Source organism: Rhinopithecus bieti, unplaced genomic scaffold (assembly GCF_001698545.2).
Source record: "Rhinopithecus bieti isolate Rb0 unplaced genomic scaffold, ASM169854v2 scaffold_46259, whole genome shotgun sequence".
Classification (NCBI taxonomy): domain Eukaryota; kingdom Metazoa; phylum Chordata; class Mammalia; order Primates; family Cercopithecidae; genus Rhinopithecus; species Rhinopithecus bieti.
Window position 1 is genome coordinate 1,542,073 of NW_016818844.1, and position 22,700 is coordinate 1,564,772.

Below are 22,700 nucleotides of genomic sequence, written 5' to 3' on the forward strand. Positions count from 1 at the left end.
CAAGTAGTTGGGATTACAGGCACCCACCACCACGCCCAGCTAATTTTTGTATTTTTTTTAGTAGAGATGGGGGTTTCACCATGGTGGCCGGGCTGGTCTTGAACTCCTGACCTCGTGGTCCGCCCACCTCGGCCTCCAAAAATGTTGGGATTACAGGCGTGAGCCACCGTGCCCGGTCAGATTTTTTTTTTTAAATATATTTTGGCCCCTCTTTTCCTTTCTCTGCCATCGTGGTGTGTTCTTGCCTCCGCTTCTCACCATGTCTTCTCACAAGACTTTCAAGATTAAGCAATTCCTGGCCAAGAAACAAAAGCAAAATCGTCCCATTCCCCAGCGGATTCAGATGAAAACTGGAGATAAAATCAGGTACAACTCCAAAAGGAGACATTGGAGAAGAACCAAGCTGGGTCTATAAGGAATTGCACATGAGATGGCACACGTATTTGTGCTGTCTGAAGGTCACGATCACATTACCATATCAAACTGAAAATGTCAGCTATCTGGAGAGTTTGACATGTTTTCCTCTCTGAATCTATTATGAATGTGTTGGTTGGCTGGGTTCAGTAATAAATATGTGAGGCCTTTCATTAAAAAAATATATATATATATGTGTATATATATGTATTTTGGAATAATTCTAGATTTACAGAAAAGACATGGAGATAGTATGGAGAATTCCCATATACCCCACACCCTGTTTCCCTGTTACTAATATCTTACATTTGTATGGTACATTTGTCATAATTAATGAGCCCAAATAGTGTGTTACTATTAAAGTTCATACTCTATTCAGACATCCTGAGTTTTGTCTAATGTCCTTTCCATGTTGGAGGGTCCCATTCAGAATACATTGAGTTATCCTGCTTCCTTAGGCTCCTCTTGGCTGTGATAGTTTCTCATGTTTTCCATGCTTGTGATGACTTGACAGTTTTGAGGAGTACTGATCAGGTATTTTATAGACTATCCCTTGACTGGGATTTGTCTGATCCTTTCCTCGTATTTATATTAGGGCTATGTGTTTTGGGGAGGAAGACCACGTAGGTCAAGTATCATTCTCATCACATTATATCAAAGATTTATGGCCAGGCACANTGCCTCCGCCTCCCAAGTAGCTGGGGCTACCGGCGCCCGCCTCGTCGCCCGGCTAGTTTTTTGTATTCTTTAGTAGAGACGGGGTTTCACCATATTAGCCAGGATGGTCTTGATCTCCTGACCTTGTGATCCGCCCGTCTCGGCCTCCCAAAGTGCTGGGATTACAGGCTTGAGCCACCGCGCCTGGCAGTCTCCCAAATTTTTTAAACTTTGGCTACTTGAAGCTCTTCAGTTGGCAGCTTTTGTGATATAATCCCACTTCTCTCTCTCTTTCTCTCTCTCTCTCCCCGCCCCCCGCCGGGTGTGTGTACTTTTGTGTACTTTCTTTCTGTCACTACAGGATGATCTAGGTTCATCCTCACATACTTCCCGTCCCAGTCCTAGAATAAGCCATTTCTCCAGGAAGCCGTGTTCTATTTTATTGGAGAACAGTATTGATCTGGGTGCTAGATGTACTTATTGATACTGGGGTGTCATTGCATCTAGGCATTCTCAGCTGAAAGAGCAAGGAAATATATGTGTGTATATCATCCACATATACACATATCTAGAAATATGTCTGTATGTCTGTAACCACCTGTATCGGCATTAAACTAAACATGAGTTCAAATTGATGTTTTCAAATCGAATCCATTACTACATGGATCATTCTAGCCTTTTCCCCTTGTGTACTGTAACTTTCCATTCCAATAGTGAGAAACTTAGCTTCTACCATTTGTCATTTATTTTGTTTACTGTTCAATTCCAATACGCATGTACAGTCACCCGTTGGTATCTGTGGGGGATTGGTTCTAGAACCTTCTGCTCCATAGAATTGCCTTTCTTTTATGCCTTTAACAGCAATTACTTGACCATATTTGAATGGGTCTATTTCTTGAGTTGTTTTGTTCAATTAATGTATGTTTCTATTTTGCTAATACCATGTTGTCTTGACAACTATCATTTTATAGTGAGCTTTGAAATAGTGTGATTTTTTCAACTTTGTTTTTCTTCTTCAATATTGTGTTGGCTATTCTATTTTTGTTTATTGTTGTTTTGCCTTTCATACAAATTTTAGAATCAGTTCTCTAGATCTGCAAAATATTTTGTTAGGATTTTGAATGGGTTTATGCTGGATCTGTAGATCAAGTTGTAAAGAATCAACGTTTTACCAATATTCAATCTTCCAGTCTGTGAACATGAAATATTATTCTATTTATTTAGATAGTCTTTGGTTTCTTTCTTCAGATTTCTATAGGTTTTTGCATATAGATAATGTACATATTTTATTATATTTACACACACATTTTGTCTTATTTGGTGCTATTGTGGAGGGTGTATTTTTTTTTAATTTTAAACTCCAGTTGTTCCTTGCTAGCATACGAGAAAGCAGTTGACTTTTGTTTATTGACTTCATATAGGGCAGCCTTGCTATGCTGACTTATTAGTTCCCGGACAGTTTGTTCTGAATCTTTTTGTTTAGTTTCTTTGTACCAAACTTATAGTTGGTAGTTGGCTCTTTTTTAAAAAAAATTTTGTTGTTGTTGTTGTTGTTGTTGTTTTTAAATCTACTCTAACACTTTGTTTCTTAATTTGTGTATTTAGACCATTCACATTTAAATTGGTTGTTGATATAGTTAAATTAATATCTGTCATGTTTGTAACTATAATTTTGATGTTTCAAGAATGTTACATAAGTGGAATCATACAATATATAACTTTTGGGGATTGTCTTTTCACTCATTTTCTAAGATTTTTTCACACAGTGTTATTCATCCAGGTTGTTGTGGAAATCAGTAATTCATTACTTTTCATTGTGGTAGGTAGTTCCATGCTAAATTTTTAAGGAAAATGCCAGAGTGGCTATACCATTTTATATTTCCGCCAGGAATGCATGAGTGATTCATTTTCTCTGCATCCTTGTCAGCATTTTATATTTCCACTATTGTTTTATTTTAACCACTCTGATGGATGTTTAATTATGTCTCATTGTGGTTTTAATTTACATTTTCATAAAGGTTAGTGATGTGGAATATTGTTTAGGTGCTTATTCTCCATTTGTATATATTCTTCTGTAAAGTGGCTTCATATAGTTTTGTACGATCTAGATTGGATTGTTTGGGTTTTACTGTTTAATCTTGAGAATTCTTTATATACTCTTCTTTTTTCTTTTTTCTTTTTTTTTTTTTTTTTTTTTTTTTTTTTTTTTTTTTTTTTTTTTTTTTTGAAATGGAGTCTCACTCTATCTCCCAGGCTGGAGTGCAGTGGCGTGATCTCATCTCACTGCAACCTCTGCCTCCTGGGTTCAAGAGATTCTCCTGCCTCAGCCTCCTGAGTAGCTGGGACTACAGGCGCCCGCCACCACGCCTGGCTAATTTTAGTTTTAGTAGAGACAGGGTTTTACCATGTTGGCCAGGCTGGTCTCAAACTCCTGACCTCAGGTGATCTGCCTGCCTCAGACTCCCAAAGTGCTGGGATTACAGGCATGAGCCACTGTGCCCAGCCCTATATACTCTAGATTTGATTCCCTTGTTGGATATGTCATCTGCAAATATTTTCTCCCACTCTGTAGCTTGTCTTTTCCTTCTCTTAATAGGGTCTTTCACAGCACAAAAAGTTTTAATTTCAGTGAAGTCTAATTTATCAGTAATTTCTTTTATTCATCATAATTTTGTGTGAAGTACAACAATCTCTTTGCCTGGTTCTAGACCCCAAGATTTTCTCCTGTTTTTATTTTTATTTTTTTTCCTAAACCATTGCTTTTGTTTTTTGTTTTTTGAGACAGAGTCTCACTCTGTCACCCAGGCTGGAGTGCAGTGGCAGGATCTCTGCTCACTGCAAGCTCCGCCTCCTGGGTTTACACCATTCTCCTGCCTCAGCCTCCCGAGTAGCTGGGACTACAGGTGCCCGCCACCAGGCCCTGCTAATTTTTTTTTTTTTAATTTTTAGTAGAGATGGGATTTCACCATGTTAGCCAGGATAGTCCTGATCTCCTGACTTTGTGATCCACCTGCCTTGCCCTCCCAAAGTGTTGAGATTACAGGCATGAGCCACCGCGCCCGGCCTTTTTTTCCTAAAAATTTTATGCTTTTCATTTTATACTTAAGTCTGTGATCTTTATTGAGCTAATATGAGTTACGATACTTAGGTAAAGGGTTGTTTGCTTTTAACTTTTTTGCCTATTTATATCTAATTATTCCAGCACCATTTGTTGAAATGACTGTCTTTCCTTCCTCTAATTGCTTTTGCACCTTGGTCAAAATCAGTTGCTCATGTTTGTGTGAGTATGTTTCTGAGTGCAATATTTTATTCTGTTGACCCATCCATTTATTCCTCCACCAATACCAAGAAGTCTTGATTACTTTAGTTGTATTGAAATAGTTGAAATTCGGTAGATGGATTCTCCCACTTTATTTTTTCCCAACATTGTTTTTGCTGTTCTAGTTACCTTTACCTTTCCTATACATTTTAGGTTAATTTTTACTGTATCTATAAAAAAACATACTTGCTGAGATTTCAATAGGAATTGCTTTAAACTTCTATATCAGTTTAGAGAGAATTGACATCTTTTCTATGTTGAGTCTTCCAATCTGTAACTACAGTAGCCATTTATTTATCTTTTGATTTCTTTCATTAGAGTTTTTTAACTTTTAGCTTATAAATTCTGCACAAGTTTTGTTAGATTTACAACTTATATAATCCTTTTTTTGAGTGGCTATGAATTGAATTGTATGTTCAATTTCAGAATGTATGGTTTCATTGCTAGCATATAGAGATACAATAGATTTTTGTAAGCCTGAATTTACTTACTAGTTTTGGGAGGGGTTTTTTTGTGTTTTTTTGTTTGTTTGTTTGTTTGTTTGTTTGTTTGTTTTTTGTTTTTGTACGTGCCTTGGGATTTTCTCTGTAGGTAACCATGCCATCTGTAGGTAAGGATCATTTTATTTCTTCCTTTCTGATCTGTTTACATTTTACTTCCTTTTCCAGTCTTATTGCACTAGCTAACACCTCCAGCACTATGTCAAATAAGAGTGGTGAGAGTAGATCCCTACCTTCTTCCGGACATTAGAAAGAAGGCATACAACTTTCACTGTTAAGTATGAGTAAGTTGTAGTTTTTTGTAGGTCTTTATCCAGTTGAGAAAGTTCCCCTTCTATTCCTATTTTTCTAAGCAATTTTACATAAATGAAAGTTCCATTTTGTCAAATGCTTTTCCTATATTGGATGATGTAATTCTGTGATTTTTATTCTATAGCCTGTTAATAGAGTGGATTACATTGATTGATTTTTGAAAATTAAACCAATCTTGCATCCCTGAAACAAAACCCATTTGGTTATGGTCCATAATTCTTCTTAAATGTTTATGAATGGTATTTGTTAATATCTTGTTAAAAATTTTGGTCTATATCAGGAGAGACATTGACCTATATTTTTGTGTATGGGGTTGTGGTCTTTTTTTTTTTTTGAACGGAGTCTCCCATTGTCGCCCAGGCTGGAGTCCAGTGGTGCCATCTTGGCTCACTGCAAGCTCTGCCTCCCAGGTTCATGCCATTCTCCTGCCTCAGTCTCCCAAGTACGGCTAATTTTTTGCATTTTTAGTACAGACGGGGTTTCAACGTGTTAGCCAGGATGGTCTGGATCTCCTGACCTCGTGATCTGCCCGCCTCGGCCTCCCAAAGTGCTGGGATTACAGGCGTGAGCCACCGCTCCCGACCAGGGGTTGTGGTCTTTTGTGTGTATTGTCTTTGTCTGGTTTTGGTATCAGGGTAATACTGACTTCATAAAATGAATTGTAGTATCCCTTCCTCTCCTATTTTCTGGAGAGATTTTGTGGAATTAGCATTAATTCTTTAAACATTTGTTAGAATTCTCCAATTAAGCCATCTGATCTGGAGAATATTTTGAGGGAGTTTTAAATTTATAAGTTAAATTTCCATAATAGTTGTAGGGATATTCAAATTACCTATTCCATATTGGGTTTTCTGATAGCCGTGTTTCTGAAATGATCTGTTTCTTCTAAATTGACAAATTTACTATTGTTCTGTTGTACTATGTGTTGTTGTTCATAATATCCCCTTATTGCCCTTTCTACATCTGCATATTCCTTAGTGATACCTCCTGTTTCACTCCTGATATTATTAATTTGTGTTTTTCTTTGTCAGTCTTTCTAGGGATTTCTTAATTTTATTGATCTTTTCAAAGAGCTAACTCTTTGTTTCATTGATTTTATTTTTGTCTTATTTGTAATTTCATAGATTTCTGCTTTTATCTTTATTGTTTTCTTCTCTTGCTTGGGATTTATTTTGCTCTTCTTTTTTGGGGAGGCTCTTGAGGTGGGATATTGTTATCAATTTGAGATTTTTCTTCTTTTCTAATGTATGCATTTAGTGCTATAAATTTCCTTCTGTGCACTGCTTTAGCTGTGCTCCACAAATTTTGAAGTGTTATACATTCATTTTCATTCAATTCAATGTATTTTTCTTGTTTCCCTTAAGACTTCTTCTTTGATCCATGAATTATTTAGAAGTGTGTCATTTTCCAAAGGTTTGGATATGTGTTATCTTTATATTATTCATTTCTAGGTTGATTTCTTTATGGTCTGAGTACACTGTATGATTTCATTTCTTTTCATTTTGTTGAGTTTTTTTGTTTGTTTTGGTGTCTATGTGTTTGTGTGTGTGTAGCCTAGTATATGGTCTATCTTTGTATCTGTCCATGAACACTTAAAAAGACTGTGCGTTCTCCTGTTCTTGGGTGGAGTATTCAATAAAAGTTGATCATATCCTGTTGCATTATAATGTTGTTGAGTTCTGCTGTATTGTTATTTTTTTTCTGTCTAATTATCCTATCAGTTGTTGAGAGTGATGTGTTAAAGTTTCCAATCATAATTGTGATTTTTCTGTTTTTTCTTTCAGTTCTATCAGTTTCTGCTTCACATATTTTGCATATCTGTTGTTTGCTATATACACATTTAGGATTGGTAGGTCTTGGGGGATTGATCCTTTTATCATTACATAATGTCTTTTCTGGTCATTTCTTTGCTTTCTCGGAGGTTTATTTGCTAATGATGTCACTGCTCCTGTTTTTGGTTGATATTCACATAATACCTATTTTCTCATCCTTTTACTTTCAAACTGTTCATATCATTACATAGGCAGCATACAATTGAGTTATGGTTGTTATTCCATTCTGCCAGTATTTGTCTTTAGTATATTTAGACCATTTCATTTAATGTAATTATTGATGTGGTAGTGTTTATGTTTGCCTTTTGTGTTGTTGCTGTTTTCACTTTGTTTTTTCTTTATCTTCTTTCTTGTCTCCATGGATTATTTGAACTACATTTTCCGCAAGAACTCTCAAGATACTAATCATAGTTATATCTCCTGTATGATAATTCCAGCATCTATATTATATTTGACTCTGGTTCTGAGGCTTGCTGGCTCTTTAATTCTTTAAACTATGTTTTTTCTTGCCTTTTGCTATGCCCTTAATCTTTTGTTGAAAGTTGAACCTGTTGTATCAGGTAACAGAAACTGAGGTAAGAAAGCATTTGGTGTGAGAATTTATGTTACTCTAAGAGTTAGGCCATGTTTAATGTTGCTTTAGCTGTGAGTCTCAGAGGCTTCCGATTTTTCTAGTGTCCTTGTTTTTGTCTCATCTTGACTTTTGGTTTCCCTTAAAGCTTCTCCTCAGCAACAGTTTATGTCTTGTAGCTCTGTTATCTGTGATCTAGTGTTATTATATTGAGTTCCTGTTGGTGTGCTGGTAAGGTGTGGGGTAGGGGGAGCATTCTGTTATCTTCCAATTAAATCTATTTTTAATTGGGTCTGTGTCTCCAGGCCGTGACCTTCACAAATGTTTCCAAAGTGGTAAATTTTTTTTTTTTAAATACCCTCTACTTCCTTCCCTGGTTGTAGTAGTCTCAATGTATTTCCTTGAAGCCCTGACCCCCAATGACTATGTTTCTTCCTCCCTTCCTCTTTCCAGTGAGATAAACTGGAGTAAACTGGTGTGGAAGGAAGTTCTTTCTCCCATGTGGGATCGGCTCCTGCACAGTGCTGTGCTTTGGAGGACGAGCCTGTGTGTTTCGCGTTGTTTAATCTTTCCCACCTCCTACTAGAGCTGTGAGGGGATGTTTCTTGATCTTCACCATGAGAACCTAGTGGGGTTTCTGGAAGTAAAACCCCTGAAAGTATAGGCCCTTCCCTAAGGCCATGGTGCCCGTGAGTTTCTTAATCTCATGCTAGGCCACCCTCAGCCTGTAGCACTTCATAAAAATTATCATTTAAATGTTCCTAGGAGTTTATGGCCACAGCAGCTTTTACCCCACAGAAGCTAATCTCCGTTGTGAGTTTCTGGATGCGCCTGTCACTCCATAGTCCAGAGTGGCAGTGACTGCTGCAATATCAGTGATCTGATGGGTCAAGACGCACAATCAGTTTTCTGTTTATCCAGTTTCTTCTTCTTGTAAAAATAACTTCCAAGCTCTTCACATGCCACAGCAGAAACCAAACGTCTCTCAAGTCTTTCTTTCAAATCACAAGCCAGATTTTGTACCTTCTCTGTCCAAAACCCTGTAATGACTCATGACTTCATACAGAGTAAAAGTCTAACCCGTGACGCTGGCCCAGCACCAACTGGTCTCTGTTCCTACTCTGACCTCCTCTTCTGTTCTTCCTCATGCCCAACCCAGGTAGACCGGCAGTTCCTCCACTATGCCAGATGTGCTGTCCCTGGAGACTCTATGCTCTGTTTCCTTTGTCTTTAAATGCTCCTCCCTTGATATCCACTGGACTCGATCCTCTTTCGAGCCTTTGCTCAGATCTCACCTTTTCAGTCAGGTTTGCCTTGCCCACTCAGTTTCATATTGTAATTTTACCCTACTTCACCGTCCACCCCAGCTTTCCAATCTTTTCACCCTTTTATGTACTTACATTACTTTTTACCTTTTTGTCATAGCCTTCATCATCTTACAACATACTTTATAATTGTTATGATATTATTGTCTCTCCCACTATAATGTTAAGTTCCATGAAGCAAAAGATCTTTGTCTCTTTTGGTTACTGATAGAACCCCAATTTGCAGAACACAGTCAGGCACAGAGTAGATATGAAATAAAACTCTGGAATGTTGAATATTGATCTTTTACAATGACTGTTCACTAACATATCCTAAGTCACTTACAGCAGCTGACTTGAATTCAGTGCTATTCGAGTCTGCACAGGCTCAGGAGTAAAGACTGGTTTGCCAGAAGTTCCATGCAGCCACTGCATAGGCAAAACACATTTTCTGGACTTTCAGGGATACATTTTCACTGTCAGCTGCCACCCAGGATGGTTCAGGGAAAGAATTTCACAAGCTCTGCACTATGCCCGAAAACAAAGAATGCACTTCTAGTGCGTCTGTGTTCCCAGGAAGACCGGAAATGCCTCAGTGATGAGACCACTGGTGTATTTCTTTCTTTCTTACCTTACGCAACATCTAACAAGAGGCAGGTTCATAATAATTACTCAGCAGATATTGACTGAATTCATTTGAGAGCTTCCGAGATGGAAAACTCTTTTTTGAGAAATAAACTCTTAGCTTGGATGCAGTGGTTGGGTGGCGTTTTATTATTCTAGAGAGATGCTGACTCAGTGATGGGGGAATGGAGTAAAGGGAGAAGAAAGGCTTTTAGACTAAGCATATGGATTACTTAGAGTTCCTCCTCTGGCTTCTCAAGGTGTATGTTTTGATTTTCTTGGCTTCTTATGAATGTTGTTCAGCTGTCTAGCTGCTGCCTGCTGTCCTGTTCACAGTGGGGAGTTAGCACAGGGCCAGTAGAGCTGGCGGCTGCACTGTGAGTTTGTTCCTCTGTGCTGTCTAGTCATCAGAGTCCCTCTTGCAAAACCAAGAAGAATAAACCACAATCTGCTTCTAGCTGTAAATCTACCCTGGGGATGACAAGCTGATGTCACCCAACTGGCCAGCTCACTGGATTGTGACCACAGCCTGTGGCTGCATTCTTAGTGTTGTGTTGTGTAATTGCAGGAAAGTGCCTGCACAGACCCTACACATCCCTTAGTTAAAGATTTACAGCCTAACGCACCTACTTTTTTGTCTTCTGCTCCCTAGGACAGCACCCACACAGAAAGAGGATGATTTCCCTTAACTCATCCCCTGTAAGTTACTGCAGTTCATCTCATGGGAGGGGCTGAAATACATGCTAGCAACTCCTCTTACTTCAAAGTAAGAGTCAGCTTTTTCTCCCTACTTGGGACATCAAGCCTAGCATGCAAGACTGAAAATTTTTTTCTTCATTTTTGCTTAATTCTCATGCCAAAGTATACTATAATAAATATGTGAAGTTAGTTATATTGTTCAAAGATGTACACAGGCACATTTATCCCTGCTAATACATCAAAGAAGCATTTATGAATGCCCATCTTTTTAAAAAGTTTGCATCATTCTCTGCTGAAGGAGCCTGCTCACTGGTTAAATGTTGCAGTCCCTCCGGGCAGTGGTGTGCCTTCATCAATAGAGAGAACTGAAGAGCCAGAGCTGGTGAGTCTTCTGAGGAGCAGGGAAGTAAGGTGTGCTTAAGGCGCAAAGGCTGCTTGAGTGGCATCAGGGAATTCAAGACAGGTGACAACTCTAGAGTCACTTGCTGAAAGAATTTTGAAAACCTTCCTCATTCAGCACCTGGGAGTGCCCTCTGAAAGGCCCTTCTTAAAATGCTTCCAGAATAGAGAACTCAGTCTGGTGAAGAGCCAAGGAAGCCTTTTCCTTGCAAGGCTGACCACTGGCATCTGCCTTCCCGTGCTGGCTGTAGGCATCTTGTTTTATAGGATGTACATTTAGAACCTGCAGATTTCAATTCCGTACCAGGTGCTCATATTTAGGACAAGATCTTCAAGGTCACAGCTTTTCCCATTCTTTCTTTCCTTGAACTAGCAGTTTTGGAAGTACTTTGAGTGGTCCAAACCATGGTGTTTCTACCTTAGGTGAAGAAAGGCTATGAATGAGACTGAGATGGTTACTATACAAATTTGAAACATCCAGGGAGGAAGGAGAGGATAAATACCTGTCTTACCCGAAAAAGCAGTGGCAATTACGAAGATCTGACACATAAATGAGAATCATGAAGCAATAGGAAAAATTCCATTGAACCCAAGCTCCTATAGCCCGTTAGCTTGATGAACTGGGACAACACCTGAGGCCTTCAGTCACTTGTTTCACCTTCTGAAAAGCATTTACTGAAATACCTACTATGAGCCTACAAATCTTCTAGAAGATAAAAGTAAAACTGTAAATAATACCAGTGTCTGCTGCCAATGGCAGTGCATTCTAATGGGGGATGCCAGAGAGATAGAGATATAAAAAATAATTTGGGGTTGGGTGTGGTGGCTCATGCCTGTGACCCCAGCACTTTGGGAGGCCGAGATGGGCGGATCGCTTGAGCTCAGCCATTTGAGACGAGCCTGGACAACATAAGGAGACCCCATCTCTACGAAAAAATTCAAAAATTAGTTAGTGTGGTGGCGCTTCTTGGAGAGCTACTTGGGAGGCTGAGGTGGGATGATCACTTGAGCCTGGGAGGTTGAGGCTGCAGTGAACCATGATTATGCCACTTCACTCCAGCCTGAACAACAGGGCAAGATTCTGTCTCAAAAAATTAAAAAATGAAAAATAAATAAATAATTTCAAAACAATCTCATAAGTGCAACCAGTAAAACAACATGAATGTATGAGTACTTAGAGTGTTCTTGCTCTTGAGCTAAAAATGTACACGGATGATCTCATTCAATCTTCACAATAAATTTCTGAGGTAGGTAGCATGACCAGTCTGCTGTGCAGATGAGAAAACTGAGCTCAGTGGACTGAAACCCATCTCGGAACTAGTAAGAGGCAGACCTAACATCAGAACCTGGGTCTGTCTGACTCCAACGCCCATTCTTGCTGCCAAGATTCTGTACAACTTTCCGTGTGATAAAAAATTATATACCAAATATTTTAAGAGTCTCTAGAAAGAGACGTGATTAGGACAGTGGAAAGAATGATAACAGGATAAACTTTGAGGGGATGTCACTTTGAACTACTTCTTTATTCCATTTTATTTCTTCTACTGACATATTTGTGCTGTTTAAAACTCATTCTCTTATATTAGGAATATAAAAGTTAATTCATCAGTATCTGCCTTTAAAAGTATATGTGTGGTGTCGTTACACTACACAGAAAGTGGTATGCTATTTAAATAATATAAATTTAAATATATATTAAATGTAAATAATATTATACCACTTTATATGTAGTGTAAGGAACTTTAACATTTCTCCTTCCCATCCTTTGTGCTATTATTGTCATATACTTATTTTTACATATGCTAAGAACACACAATCCATTGTTTACTATTCTTGCTTTAGAGCAAAATTGCTCTTTCAGAGCAATTAAAAATTTCTAAACATGATTTTATTTATTTCATTCCCAATGTTCTATATCTTTGTGTAGATCCAAGTTTCTGACCTACATTATTTTTCTTCTGCCTGAAGAACTTTCTTGAACAGCTCTTGAGTGTAGGTCTGTTGGCAAGGCATTCTGTCAGTTTTGTTTGCATGAGAAAGTATTTCTCTTACATTTTTGAAATATATTTTCGCTAGGAATGGAATTCTATGTTGATAGTTCCACAAGATGGCGGTTCTCCCAACCATCTTAGCACTTTATAGATGTCCCTCTACGACCTGCTGGCTTGCATGTTTTCTGAGGAGTCTTTTGCAGGGCTTGCCTTTGTTCTTCTCTGTGGAATGTGTCTTTTTTCTGGCTGCCTTCAAGATTTTCTTTTTGTCATTTGTTTTCAGCAGTTTGAATGTATGTCTTTTGTTTCCAGCAGTTGTTGCATGTGGTTTTGTTGTTTATTTATTCATTTGTTCATTTGTATATTTATGCTCCTTGGTACTATCTGATCTTCCTTTTTTTTTTTTTTCTGTGAGACAGGGTCTCCCTCTGTCTTCAGGCTGGAGTGCAGTGGCACCATCTCAGCTCACTGTAACCTCTGCCTCCTGGGTTCAAGTGATTCTCCCGCCTCAGTCTTCTGAGTAGTTGGGATTACAGGCGTGTGCCACCACCGCCCGACAAATTTTTATATTTTTAGTAGAGATGGGGTTTCTCCCAACCTCAGGTGATCTGCCCACCTGGGCCTCGCAAAGATCTGGGATTACAGGCGTGAGCCACTGCTCCTTGCCTGAGCTTCTGAATCTGTGGTTTGCTCTCTGTCATTTTGGAACTTTCTTGGCTATTATTTATTCACTATTTCTTTTGTTCTTCCCTCTTTCGCTTCTCTTTCTGAGGTTCAAAGCATGCCTGTGTTAGACAATTTGGTATTGCTCTGAGGGTTTTGGATACTCAGTAATGTCTCAGTTTTGAACTCAGTTGTATTTTTGCGTGTCAGTGTGGGCCATTGCTGCTGACCCGCCTTCATGTTCACTGATTATTTCCTTGACTGTGTCCAGCGTGATGAACCTGCGGAAAGAAAGCCCTTCTATATCTGTGCCTGTGTTTTTCACTTCTATCATTTCCACTTGACTTTTTATTGTATAGTTTCCATCTCTCTGCGGTGATTACCCATTCAGTCTTTCATCCTGCGTTGTTTTCCAGTACAGCCCTTAACATATTAATCACAGTTCTTTTAAATCCCCTATCAGATAGTTCCACTCTATGTGTCATCTCTGAGTCTTACTTTGATTATGGCTTTATCTTCTAGGAGTGAAATTTTTTTCTTGCCCTTTTGTGTGCCTCATAATTTTTGGTTGACAGCTGAATGTTTTGTGGAGGCCCATAGAGACTGAGATAAATAGTTTTTATGCCTGAAAATGAACATACATTTCCTTTGCTAGACTTCTAATATGGGGGGAGGAGTTGAATGAATCTCATTGGGGAGTGGGACAGTGTTGAGCTTCGTTGTTGCTGTGGTTATCCTCAGGGCATCGTGGACCCTGGATTCCTGGAGGGATAACTCGTGTTCAGGTTGGAGAGTGAGGCGGGGTTGCCAGAATGAAATCTGCTGGGTCCCCAGCTTTCAAGCTGCACCTCAGAGTGGCTGCGTGCTCTTACACCTTTCCCTGTCCCTCTCCCATTGGTATATGTTTTACTCTTAACTTGCAACTTGTTACCTTGGTGGCAGGGGGTGGGACACGGAGGACATTCTGATTAATTTTCTAATGAAACCCCTTGGTCTCAGGGATGTGTCCTCAGCTTTCCTCCCTCTCCCCCATCTGTAATCCGGGGCCCAGCAGGTGTTCCTGCCCCTTCCTCAGAAGGAGAGTTTCTTGTTTTTAAACAATCCCTTTTTTTTTAACTCCCCCCAGCTGCAGTGAGTTTTCATCAGTGCCCTAAAGACAACAGCATTTATTAACCTTTCCTCCAGAGATTACAATTTTTATTCCATCGGAGATATGGGGGAAGGGCCTGGCAGAGCTGCGCACTCCTGTGCATGTCTGCCTTTTCTCCCTTCAGGTCTGTGCCACATCAGACATGTTCTTAGGGTGCCCACCAGTCTTTTCTGTGAACACCCTGTAGAATTCTGAGAGAAAGAGCCAGCAATTTCTATGGCTCCCTGAGGCTTTACACTGTCCCACCAGGCCACACATAGCTATGTTCACCAACTCATCCACTCCACCGGCCACAATCTTCCCACCAGCTTTGGTTGCATCTGCCCCAGGTGAGTGAGTGCTTATTGTCCCTTTTCCCCTCGAAGGTGTCTTTCTCTCCTTAGATTGTGGACTAGCTGTGGTACAGGAAAGGATTCCCAATCCAGGCCCCAAAAGAGGATTCTTGGATCTCGCGCAAGAAAGAGTTGAGGATGAGTCTGCAGTAGAGAGTGAAAGCAAGTTTATTAAGAAAGTAAAGGAATAAAAGAATGGCTACCCCACAGACAGTGCAGCCCAGAAGGCTGCTGGTGGCCCATTTCTATGGTTCTTTCTTGAGTCTGTGCTAAAAAAGGATTATTCATGCCTCCCCTTTTTAGACCATATAGGGTAACTTCCTGACATTGACATGGCATTTGTAAACTGTCGTGGCGCTGGTGGGAGTGTAGTAGTGAGGACTACAGAGGTCATGCTCATCCCCATCTTGGTTTTGGTGGGTTTTGGCCGGTTTCTTTACCTCAACCTGTTTTATCAGCAAAGTCTTTATGACCTGTAGTTTGTGCCAACTTCCTATCTCATCCTGTGACTTAGAGTGCCTTAAGTATCTGGGAATGCAGCCCAGTAGGTTTCAGCCTCATTTGACCCAGCTCCTATTCAAGATGCGGTTGTTCTGGTTCACGTGCCTCTAAGAGCTGTCTGCTCTACAACTCAGTTCTATAATGAGAGTTTTAGAAAAGTCACGTATTTGAAGTTTGTGGGTTTTTTTTTTTCATTGTAAAGATGGAAGAAACATGCTTTACAGCTTTGTATATCCCAGGGAAGAAACCAGAAGCCTTTTGAAGTATTTTAATTTTACATGAAATTTGGTATATTAGAGGTTTCTGTTTGTCAAATGTCAAAAATACAACTCAAAATTGAAACTACCCTGCTTCACATAGCTGGAATGTCCAAGCGTGGATCGTGATTGAGGCATAGCCTTACCTAGGACAAACAATGTTAGCAGGGCTCTTTGTTTTTGTGAGTCAAGGTCTCTGTCACCCAGGCTGGAATGGAGTGACTTGATCACAGTTCACTGCAGCCTGGATCTCCAGGGCTCAAGTGATTCCTCCTCAGTCTTCTGAGTAGCTGGGACTACAAACTGCACCCAACCTTGTTAATTCAAGTTACATAAAAAGGCTGTCTAGGCCGGGCGCGGTGGCTCAAGCCTATAATCCCAGCACTTTGGGAGACCGAGACAGGTGGATCACGAAGTCAGGAAGTTGAGACCATCCTAGCTAACACGGTGAAACCCCGTCTCTACTAAAAGATACAAAAAACTAGCTGGGCGAGGTGGCCGGCGCCTATAGTCCCAGCTACTCGGGAAGCTGAGGCAGGAGAATGGCATAAACCCGGGAGGCGGAGCTTGAAGTGAGCTGAGATCCAGCCACTGCACTCCAGCCTGGGCGACAGAGCGAGACTCCGTCTCAAAAAAAAAGGCTGTGCGTGTTTGTGTCTGTGTGTGTATAGTACATGTTCACATGCAGAAAATGCAGGAAGGATAACTGCTCAAATAGTCATTAACTGTGACTGGTACTGGAAGTTAGGTTAGAGTAAAGCAGGTAACAGAAACTTTCACTGTACACTTTGTGTAATTGTGTACTTTTTAAAAAGTGAACTCGTATTATTTTGATTTAAAAAGTATAAATGTGGAAAGTTTCAGTGTTTACGAGAGAAAGATTCAGTTACATGGAAAAGTCACTACATGAACCGTCTCATTCCTGTATATACTAGATTGATGAAATGTTATTACAAATAGAAAAACCTCAGGACAATGTGCAAGTTAGATATCCAGAGAAGTATGCAGGAGATTCGACGGACAGGAGGGCATTACAAAACGTTGCCTTATAGCTCATACGTTAACATTGTTTATCTTGGTGAAATACCATGTGGGTAAAAGCAAGCAGCATGTATCCTGATAGGAGGTGAATGAACTTGGCTGTCATACCCGTTTCCCAAGGGCAGGATTCGCTACACACAAGATTATAGCAGACCTTTAAGAGGGAGGAAGCCTGTAATCCCAGCACTTTGGGAGGCCGAGGCAGGCGGATCACGAGGTCAGGAGATCAAGACCATCCTGACTAACACGGTGAAACCCCGTCTCTACTAAAAACACAAAAAGTTAGCTGGGTGTGGTGGCTCATGCCTGCAGTCCCAGCTATTAAGGAGGCTGAGGCAGGAGAATCGCTTGAACCTGGGAGGCAGAGGTTGCAGTGAGCCAAGATTGCATCACTGCACTCCAGACTGGGCGAGACTCCATCTCAAATAAAAAAGGAGGAGAGGAAGCTCCCAAAAGCAGAATTCAGGAAGCTGCTTCTCCACAAGGAAGAGAGAGCTGAATAGAATGCGGTTCAAAGACAGAGAAGCTGTTTCATATATGGAATAGTTACGGGAAGGCTAACATGGAATTAAAGAAGCAGGAAATTGAAAAGGAAGACAGAATGTGTGCACAAACTGTGTCATTTCTACCACTTCACCCCAAGGTGAAATTAGAAAGATACTTAGAGAACAATAGCATCTCTCTCTCATCAGTCACTTTCATTATCTCCTGTTTCTTCCTTATTGAAGTCCACCCTTGCTTCCTTCCTCAATGGCCCACCTCCCCATACGTCCTTAACCTAAAGCTCCATATCCCAACACATGCAGAAACACACAGACCCAGAATTACATTTACTTCCTAATTCTCAGGGGTCCAGAGGAGACCTTTGAGTTTTGTGCATTCCTACATCTTGGTAGATTGTAAAATTTCAATGTGCAATGTCTACTTCATTTGCATTTATGGATATGCTAATTAGCAGTCATGAAATATGACCTTAAAATAATATTTTCTGTCTATTGTGTTCTCTTAAGGGTCTGAATGTGTCTGGCTCCATAAGGTCGGCTAATCAAAGAATCAGGGTTTGTTGCGTTTCCTTTATTAATGCCACATTTACTTGCCTAAGTAGCCTACTCCTGCTGGATAATGTCATCCCTGCATTGTTTCTGTTTTTCTTCTTAGTTAAAATTTCCCAAACTGTACTTCACAGATGACAAACTATTACCCCAGGTTCCTTCCTTTCTGCTTATATTTTAGTCTCCCTTAGTAATTTTCTTTTCACTCTTCTGTTTTAGGTTAATCAGATTCATCTTGCTTGATGCCTCTTGTCTGAATAATCCTGAGATTCTATTGCTAAATACGGTGTTTATTGCCATATAGCTCTGGTATCCTCTATGAGGTTTAAAAGTAACTCTTTTAGTGCTAGTTTGTAAGGGATGTTTATGAATGGGTGTTGAATTCATTTTTTACATCCTTTCTGTACCAATTGAGCAACATATAGTTTTTCTTTTTTACTTTCTCAATTTTGTGAATTACATTAACATGTTTTCCTAATACTATATCATTATGAAGTGGACCAAATTTGATGATGATGTGTTTTTATACATTCATTGATTCATTTTGTAAATATTTCATTCAGAGTTTTTTCATTTATATTCATAGATAAGAATATATTTTCTTTCTCATAATATCCTTGTCAAATTTTTACGTTAGGAAATAGCCTGCCAATATGGACTGTGAAGCTTTTCTAAGATGCACGTTTTAAGATGACATCTTCTCCTCTACAGATTGCTTTACCTAGGTTCTAAAAGTTCTAACTGTTACTACTGCTTTTCATTGTCATTCATTTTAAAATATGTTCTAATTTTCATTATAATTTATTCTTAACTGTTATTTCCATTGTTTTTATTACATGCAAATCCAAAGGATTGTGATTATTACAGTTATTATTTTGCCACCTTTTTATTATTGACTTCTAATTTAATTGCAAAACAGTGTGCATGATACTAATTTTTGGCATGGATCAGACTGCTTTTGGACTTTAGTAAGGCATCAATTGTTGTAAATGCACCTATGTTTGAAAATTATATTTTTTTGGTTGGTTGTAAGATTCTAATACTCATATCTCTTAGATGAAGCTTGTTAATTCTGTTGGTCAAATATTTCATATGCTTCTTTATTGTCTAATTGAACTATCATTTTCTGAGCTAGGTATCTTAAAAGCTTCCCCTATGATTATAGATTTATTAATCTTTCCTTGTAATTCTACCCATTTTACTTCAGATATTTTTGAGACTACATGGCTAAGTGTATACATTTCAATTATTTTATCTTCCTGGTGACACTCTCCTTTCATCATTATGTACTGCTGTTTATTCTATTTTGAGTAAAAGCCTCAATATTTTGCTTACTATTAAAAGAGGTAAGGAAACTTTATTTGGTAAAATGTATTAATTTTTTTAACATTATTTTACCTAAAATTTTAGGTGACTTTAATATTTCTTCTAAATCTAACAAGATTTTAATTTTTAAGGCAGACTGAGAGTCTGTATTTTGATAGGCAAATTTTATCTATTTACATTTACTGAGATTACTGATATGTTTAGACTTTTCTACCATGGTATTTTTTGTTGGCTTTATGTTCATGATGCTTTTACTTTGGCTCTCCACCTTTTCTTTCTTACCATCTATTGAACTAAATGAACTTTTTTGGTCCTTTTTTTTCCTCTAGTGCTTTGAAAATTGAATACTGTGCTTCTAGCCCTTTAGTGCAATGACTTGCAATATGTGGTCCCCAGATTGGCAGCATCAGCAGCATCACCTGGCTTTTATCCAAAAGTCAGGTGATAACAAATGCTGGTGAGGATGTGGAGAAATGAGAACCCTTGTGCATTATTGGTGGGAATGTTAATTAGTAAACCACTATGGACAACAGTTTGGAAGTTCCTCAAAAAACTAAAAATAGAGTTTCCATATGATCCAGCAATCCCACTGCTGGCTATATGCCCCCAAAGAAGGGAAATCAGTATATTGAAGAAATATCTGCATTCCTATGTTTGTTGCAGCACTATTCACAATAGCCAAGATTTGGAAGCAACCGAGGTGTCCATCAATAGGTAAATGGATTTTTTAAAATGTGGTACTTATCCCAGCACTTCGGGAGGCCGAGGTGGGCGGATCATGAGGTCAGGAGATCGAGACCATCCCGGCTAACACGGTGAAACCCCGTCTCTAGTAAAAATACAAAAAATTAGCCAGGTGTGCTGGCGGGCGCCTATAGTCCCAGCTACACGGGAGGCTGAGGCAGGAGAATGGCGTGAACCCAGGAGGCGGAGCTTGCAGTGAGCCGAGGTCGCGCCACTGCATTCCAGCCTGGGCAAACAGGGCCAGACTCCATCTCAAAAAAAAAAAAAAAAAAAAAAAAAAAAAATTGTGGTACTTATACACAATGGAGTACTATTCAGCCATAAAAAAGAATTCTATCATTTGCAACATCATGGATGGAACTGGAGGTCATTATTTTAAGTAAAAAAAGCTGGGCACAGAAAGACAAACATCATATATTCTCATCTCTTTGTGGGATGTAAAAATCAAAACAATTGAACTCTTAGAGACAGCGAATAGAAGGATGGTTACCAGAGGGTAGGTTGGGGGTAGTAAGGGCACATTGGGAGGAGGTGGTGATGGTTAATGGGTATAAAAAAAAATAGAAAAAGTGAATAATACCTAGAGTTTGATAGCATAACAAGGAGACTGTAGTCAATAATAAATTAATTGTACATTTAAAAGTAACTAAAAGAATATAACTGGATTATTTATAACACAAAGGATACATGCTTGAGGTAGATACCCAATTTTCCATGATGTGATTATTACGTATTGCATGCCTATACCAAAATATCTCATGTATCCCATAAATATGTACACCTACCATGCACTCACAAAATTAAAACTTAAAACATAATAAATGATGCTGGAAAAACTGGATATGTGTATTCAGAGGGATGAAACATCTAGTTTCATCCTATCTCTCACCATACACAAAACTCAAATCAAAGTAGATTAATGACTTAAATATAAGACCTGAAACTATGAAACAATTAATACTAGAAGAAAGCACTGGGGAAATGCTTCAGGACATTGGTCTGGGCAAAGATTGATTGAGTAAGGCCTCAAAAGCACAGACAACAAAGGCCAAAATTGGGAAATGGGATTATATCAAGCTGAAAAGCTTCTGCACAGCAAAGGAAAGAATAAACAAAGTGAAGAGACAACCCCCAAAATGGGAGATAAATATTTACAAAATATTCAACTGACAAGGGATTAATAATCAAAATATATAAGGAACTCAAACAACTAAATAGGAAAAAAATTAATAATAATTTTAAAATGGGCAAAAGATCTGAATAGACATTTCTCAAAAGAAGACATACAAATGGGCAACAAGTATATGAAGAAGTGCTCAACATCACTAATCATCAGAGAAGTGAAACTCAAAACCACATTGAGATATCATCTCACCCCAGTTAAAATGAATGTTATCAGAAAGTTACAAAGTCTAGCAAGTATGGGGAGAAAGGGAAACACTTACACCCTGCTGGTGGGAATGCAAATGAATACAGTCACTATGGAGAACAGTACACAGGGTCCTCAAAAAGCTAAAACTAGAACTGAAACGTGTTCTGGCCATGCCAAGGCTGGCTATCTATCCAAAAGAGAAGAAATCGCCATATTAAAAAGGTATGTGTGCTCCCATGTTTATGATAGCACTATTTACAACAGCCAAAATATGGAATCAACCTCAGTCCCCATCAGCAGAGGAATGGATAAAGAAACTGTGTATATATACACAATGGAATTTATTCAACCATAAAACAGAATAAAATCCTGTCAGTTTGCAACAACACGGTTGGAACTGGAGGTCATTATGTTAAGTGAGAAAAACCAGGCTCAGAAAGACAAATGTTGTATGTTATCACTCGTGGGAGCCAAAAAAAAAAGGATCTCATGCATTTACTCCTGTGAGGAAGTTTTATCATCCTCCACTACCTTTTATGTTAGTTTCCTGTTTTTAAATTTTCACCCTACTGGAATAGTTTAAATTTAAATCCCACTGCCCTGTATTATGAGGACTTGAGATTTTGGTGTATCATGGATGACAGATTTTCATCTACTCTACAGCAGGCAGAAGGCAAACTCTCTTTGCTTTTTCCCAACACTGGTAAATGAAGTTTTTTATAATTTGCTCTTTATGGACATGGAACCCATTCAAATATGCTAAAACCCAATTCCTCAGCTCCTAAGACCTATATCCATGTCTGTGTTCCCTTTGGGTCGGCATGGTGTCAGTTCAGACTTAACCATTCTTATTTCAAATTACCTGTTTGCTTCTGACTGTTGCAGGGGCAGTGGGGGGGTGTCCCCTTTTTTTGAGTTAACTGTTAATTTATTTTTTTCTTACAACTTCTTTGATTATTTATATTATTTTTATAATGGATGGTATCCTTTATGCATTACCATGCTCCATGAAGCCCATCAATATTTTGCAAAGTCTGATGGATGCTATTTAATGAGCTCCCAACACATTGTCTACTGAGGTAGAATCTGCTTCTGGCCTGAAAGTCACTCTTGTAATGAATTATAACCATTGTCTGAGTAAGTTTTTTACTTTACAAAATTCTGTCTTGTATTATCAGTTACTATTTGGAAATATTTAATATCCCCAAATTGAATGATCATATTTTCTGTTAACAACTTGTTATTCTGTAGGAGTGGTGCTTCCCCTCCCCCAAAAATGGTGTCCTACATTTGAGATGTCACTAGCTTTACTTTTTCTATTCCTTCTTGAACATTTTTCTACTCCCCATATCACCACCTGTGCCTCAAAACATCTGACGGTTTTCCACAATTCCTTTGTTCCCAGCTTTTAATCCCTCAACTGGGCTCCCACCTGAATTCATTAATGTGGTTCCCCATGAATCTCCAAATTTCTTCTCATCTCGTCTGCTCCTTTACAAGCACTCGAGAGCCTCAATTTCTTCACTGTTTTGTCACTTTGAACTCCATGCATCTTTAACTCAGCAGCCAGTTTCTGCGATGCCTTTCAGCCTTGTATACCCCTTCAAGTTCAAATATTGGTAATTCCAAATTTGGGGTGA

The 22,700-nt window shown here is 38.9% G+C and overlaps 2 protein-coding genes across 2 annotated transcripts in view; both read left to right on the forward strand.

The window, feature by feature from the left end:
• Positions 1 to 22,700, forward strand: part of PCNX2 (pecanex 2) — a 295,611-nt gene that overhangs the window by 174,661 nt on the left and 98,250 nt on the right. The window lies entirely within an intron of this gene.
• Positions 260 to 415, forward strand: LOC108518984 (putative 60S ribosomal protein L39-like 5). Its single transcript, XM_017857719.1, has one exon. The coding sequence runs from the start codon at positions 260 to 262 to the stop codon at positions 413 to 415; it is 156 nt and encodes a 51-aa protein (XP_017713208.1).